We start from the raw sequence: 5809 nt of genomic DNA on the forward strand, positions 1-5809 counted from the left end.
TATATATATATATATATATGTGTGTGTATATATATATACGTGTGTGTGTGTGAGAGATGTTTTTGACAAAGATCACTTATGCTTAACTAAAAATAATTTTCTGCATCCATTACTCCAGTCTTCAATGTCACATGATCCTTCAGAAATCATTCTAATATGTCAATCCAGTGCTTTTATAATATTATCAATGTTGAAACAAAAAAAAAATGCTTATAAAAATGGAAAGTCATGGTCAGTGACCTTTAAACATAATGTATAACTACCCAAATGCAGACTATTATATTAGGCTGTTAGCAAATGATTGTTCTAGAAAAAAACTGAACACCATTAAACATTTGTTCCTTATTTGCTGAAAGATAACAATGTTTTCTCTAATCTCTGTTGTTCTCTTCTGATTACTCTCCCATATTGACTGTTTACTTTGCAGGCGTTTGGTGACAGTATTTGCCATTGTCTACAAAAATACTGCCTGAATTACAGTACGGCCATCCTTTATCTGGACAGCCTGAAGCTCAGGGAGGACTTTGGCTCTTTTGTGAAGGTAACCGTGGCAAGCTTGAATTTACATGGTAAATCAGGGCTTGGTCTCAGTACTGACAAGACGCGAGGTTCAGGCCACTGTTGGGTGGTTGTCAGGAACATGGTGACCAGCTCGCTGGTGAAAGAGTGTTGACTCCGCTACTTTCCCTTTCTTTCATCATCAGCTCTCGCCGAGTATTGTTCCCTGTTGTGTTCTTAAGCTGTCTCCGCATCAGTTTTGCCCTGTCACTTCTAGCTTTTGCACTCAGTTGCACACAAGGGATTTTGTTTGTCAGCTGACTTTTTATTCAAGACAAAATCAGTAGAGTCTCATTAGACACTTAACATTCCAAATCTCCTCCTATCCTTCACTCTTTCTCTCATCCAGTGGTGTGAACGAAACGAGCAGTGCCGCAGGCTGCAGCTGAAGGATCTGCTGGTGGTTCCTCTGCAGAGGTTTACACGGTACCCTCTGCTGTTGAGGAACATAGGGAAAAAGAGTTGCTCGGAGACCGAGGAGAACACCATACAGACCATCGTGGATCTCGTTGACAGAGCCATCTGTAAGTTGGTGGCATTGTGACAAATGAAAGTACAGGTGCACTGACATAATTCTAGCCAATAAGCAGATAATTAATTTCCTGTTATTATATCTGATAACTTTGGAAGGTTGTTTCCACCACAGGATAATACAAATATTCCACAAAAAAAAAAAAATATCCCACAGTTCAAGACTTTTTTACTCCCAGTTCTTAGAGAAATAGTCTCAGACACAAACTCGCAGTTGTGAAAAAATTCTGAATTGTGAGAATTTCTTTTTATTCCGTGGTGAAAAAATAAAAACAACAAAAGTTGCGAGAAGAAAACTTACAATTATGAGTTTAGAGAGATGTAAACTCTCAAATCTCAGAAAAAAAGTCAGACTTGTGAGATAAAATTACCTTATTTTTTGTGGCAGAAACAGCCTCCATAGATAACTGATAAATGGGCGATATTAAAATTATATGCTGCTGTTTCTCAATAAATTAGTTTTAAATGCTACAAGTGAATTTAGACATCAAAACATTACATGTACAGTATGAAAATTAATTTAATAGTGTTATATAATTAAATAATTAGCGCTTTTTAAAGACCAACTTTTAGTGAGCATTATATGATGGCAAAGGTAGACTAATTTTAAAAACAGGCTAAATAAATATCCAATATTGACCAATATTTATACAGGTGGCTCCATAATGAAATTTAAAACAATTTAAAAAACGATCAAGTAAATTTAAACGTCAAAATATTACATGTACAGTATGAAAATTAATTTTTATTTTGAGATAACATTTAACAGTGTTATTAAATGATGAACACTTTTAAAGACCAACCTTTAGTGAACTTTATATGATAGCAAAGGTAGACTAATTGTAAAAATAAGGTAAATAAACGTCCAGTGTTGGCCAATATACTGTATGTCTAATTAGCTCCATATTGAAAAAAAAAAAAAATATATATATATATATGTATATCTCTAGTATCATCTTTGAGTATTTTTTACAATAGTTGGGAAAATTGGTTTTCAATTTCAACCAGTTATTGTGACAGATAATCTGTGTTTCTCTGATGACACTTTGATCTCGTTTGGGTAAAACACTCATGTCAAACCAGGTGACAGGTGACTTTTCCTGTTCTCTGACTGCCATCATAGGGAAGCTGTTTGTGAGGCGTGTAGTGACAGCCACTGTGAGAAATGACACGCAGTGACTCTGTGAAAGACAGAGCTATTTTTGCCTCAGAGATGTGAGCCAAAACAGCTGAAAGAACACCATGTTTTAGTAAGCTATGAAAACGGGACATTTTAATTTACATGTCCAAGCACAGTTATCTTTTTATGAAGCATTACACAACTTGTCATAAATCCATTATGTGTTTATCAAGTACCCTGTTTTGATAAGGAAGCGAGATTAATATACTATGTTGTTTCATCCATTCGCATTAGCCCTTTCAACTGTGTTGAAATATTTTTGTTTGCAATATTTTTATATACATTAATTAAAATGTGTTGTTTGTAAGTTGTTATAAAATATATTTATTAAAAACTTTGTTTTCATAAAATAGTTTTATTAAAATGTATAATTTACTATGAAAAAATAGTAATCGAAAATGCACAATGATGGTAATGATCGTGTATGTTGTGAAACAATATAAAAATTAATATTTAAAAAAATATTATAGTTTTTATAAAATAGTTTATTTGTGTCTTTTTAACAAGAATTTAAAAGAAAATGCTCCATGATGGTAATGACTGTGTTATGTTGTGGTAGTGATACAAGATTTTGCTGATGACACAAACAACAAAATATTTGTAGTAATATTAAAGGGCAAATATTTTTGTTATTTTACAACAAATATCCCAGCAACTGGTTCTTTGTTATGGTAATGACATTTTGTGTTTTTTTATATAGCAAGCTAGCTGGCAGTAATTGAACTTTTAACCAAAAATACACTGAAGTTGGCTGCTATGAATTCAATAATATTCTCTACAGTGCTTGAGGTGATGGTAATAATCACACTTGTCATCCTGTCTTGACTTGTTGACCTGCTCCAGGGCTGATTTATGGCTAGACGGGCTTGAAATGATTAATAGGTTAATCTTCTATACAAAAGCAATCTTCTTCCAGGATGGCAGCAGCTCATTTCAACACACTTTATGACACCGCTCCCATAACCAATGTAAGGGTGTGTGTACAACTCTTCTTGGTGACTTTCATGCAATTAAAAAAAGCATATGAAGAGTCGTCAGATGGGTGTGGGGTTCAAACTACATGATCGTGTCATTGTTGATGAAAGAGCCTGTACTTGGAACGCAGTAGGAAGAATCTACAATTAAATTCAGTTGATTGTCTCCAACTGAACAACCAAAAACAGGATCTGTGGTTTTACAGAAGCAGTAATGTTTGTTTGGGGAGGTGTGGATGAACACGCTAACCTTTCGTGACCAACCGCCTTTGTGTAGGTGATACAATAGAGTTCCCACCCAAATCTCTCTCTCTCTCTGTACAGATGATCTTGACGGAAAAGTGAAGTGGTTAGACAACTATCAGAAGGTGAAGCAGCTGAAGGAAGCTCTGGTGTGGCTTCCTGTTTGGGAGCGAGACAAGAGGGCGCATGTTCCTGAGGTTTATGTCAAAATCTGTATCTTCAAGCATGCTATATGTTCATTTTAGTTTGATGTGAACTGCATTTTTAGAGATTTCAAGGCTGCGTGTGTCTGATCCTTCACAGAATCTGAAGCACTTGCTAAAAGCTGTAACCCTTGAGAACCTGGTGTCTCATCGTAGTCTTCTGCACGATGGGAAGCTTGTTCTCATAGGTCAGAAAAATAAATCCCTTTTTCTCATTGGTCCATTTATGCTTTTAGGACGGTCATGTTGTGTATGCTTACATGATTTTCTTTTGCACACAGAAAATGCAAAGATGCATGAGGTCTACCTGTTTCTATTTGACGAATTCCTTCTAATCACGAAGCTCAAGCGAAGCAAAAAGGTGCTGTTATTGATCAGTATTAAGTATGTTTATAAAGATTCAAGGAAAGTGACGATTGTTTGGTGTTATTACTGTGAAAGGCTTAGCAGCCCTGTTGACATAAATCAAAGCATGGGCGATGCGTCAGAGCGTGTGGCGGTGATGTGAAAATAGATTTGTTGATTCTGGCTGGGAGTGATTATTGATACTCCCTTTTACACGCTAAGGTTGAATAGAGATCAGTGGATTGTGTCAGATGATAGTACTGTACTGAATACTGTAAATGGAGATTAAAAGTTAAATATATTTATATGAATATACAGTGGGTACGGAAAGTATTCAGACCCCCTTACATTTTTCACTCTTTGTTATATTGCATTTTTTTTTAACCATTAAAAATCTTACCACCTTAAATAGTTATGTGCAGAGTTTTTAAAAATATCTTTTAATAAAAAAAAATATATAAACTAAAAAATAAATCATACATGTAATATTTTGGCCTCATCAAACAAAAATATTGTTTGATTTTATTTAACATTAGTTAACATTTCACGTATATTTAAATAATGTAGCATTCAGGTCTGGACTGGAAGGGCCACTTTTCACAATACAATTAATTCTTGGAAATTATGAATCAAAAAGTAAATGGATACAATTCCAATCTCATCCTATATTTATTATACGTTTAAATATTTTCTTTCACTTGAAAATACAGCACAATACAGAAGTAAAATAGGTTTTCAGTGCTGTTTAATATTTACTTTACGCAAAACTTTTAAACAGCTAATATCACATGCTTGTGTTTTTGTATTGTAGAGGTCTGGCGTGGTGGAGTCGAGCCCCCTGCGTTCGGCTGCGGGCCAAGAGCTTGAGCTCTTATTACAGGAGAGCTGTAGCTTCATTGTCCTGGACCAGCCTATCTCTCTGGACCGCCTGCAGTTAAAGAACATAGACCAGCTCAACGCCACAGGTGCCGACAGCACGCACAGACATACCATGACGCACTCTTTGGATTAAGATCATGTTGCAGTTGTTACGTAATTATTTAGTAATCCAGACATTTCCATTGAGGATGGACCAGCCCATGTGTGATCAGCACTGACACAAACACTGAAGTTCTCACTGATGGACTGACATTATGTCTCTGAATGTTTCAGCATCCGGTCTGCCCAATTCCTTCATAATAATGCACCAGAATCGTTACCAGCAGTGCATCGGTGTCTTCATTCTGCAAGCCCAGACTGAATCTGTGAAGGTGAATATTTGATCCTGCTAATGTTTTCTCAAAGGCTTTGATTTCCATCCAACACCCATAATTCACAAACTTAACCAGTGCTGGCATGTCAAACATCATCAGATTATTCAGTATTAACGTCAATTTGGCATGGCAGATGCTTTCTCTTTCTATTCATTCTGGAAACAAATTATGGTTTGGTTTACACAAAAATATTTCAACATTGATAAAAATAAGAATTTTTTCTTGAGCACCAAATCAGCATATTAGAATGATTTCTGAAGGAACATGTGACACTGAAGACTGGAGTAATGATGCTGAAAATTCAGCTTTGCCATTACAGGAATTTAAAATATATATAAACAGTTATTTTAAGTTGTAATAATATTTCTGTATTTTTGCTCCAATAATTGCAGTCTTGTTAAGCATTAGAGACTATTTGAATGGTAGTGTACTTGAATGGTGGAAAAAAAACTGAAATCTTAAGTTTGTCAAGGTTACATAAATTGGCAATATAATCTAACAGTGGTATTACACTGAACAAAA

General features: G+C 35.2%; 1 protein-coding gene across 1 annotated transcript in view; it reads left to right on the forward strand.

Moving 5' to 3' along the window:
* Positions 1-5809, forward strand: part of plekhg7 (pleckstrin homology domain containing, family G (with RhoGef domain) member 7) — a 21350-nt gene that overhangs the window by 10890 nt on the left and 4651 nt on the right. Inside the window, exons 9-15 of the mRNA XM_016236312.1 lie at positions 428-541; positions 908-1082; positions 3568-3683; positions 3790-3877; positions 3971-4050; positions 4846-4999; positions 5187-5284. Coding sequence (XP_016091798.1) covers positions 428-541; positions 908-1082; positions 3568-3683; positions 3790-3877; positions 3971-4050; positions 4846-4999; positions 5187-5284 — 825 coding nt within the window. The remainder of the gene's footprint in view (positions 1-427; positions 542-907; positions 1083-3567; positions 3684-3789; positions 3878-3970; positions 4051-4845; positions 5000-5186; positions 5285-5809) is intronic.

This window comes from Sinocyclocheilus grahami, unplaced genomic scaffold, assembly GCF_001515645.1.
Source record: "Sinocyclocheilus grahami isolate Dianchi unplaced genomic scaffold, SAMN03320097.WGS_v1.1 scaffold487.1, whole genome shotgun sequence".
NCBI lineage: Eukaryota > Metazoa > Chordata > Actinopteri > Cypriniformes > Cyprinidae > Sinocyclocheilus > Sinocyclocheilus grahami.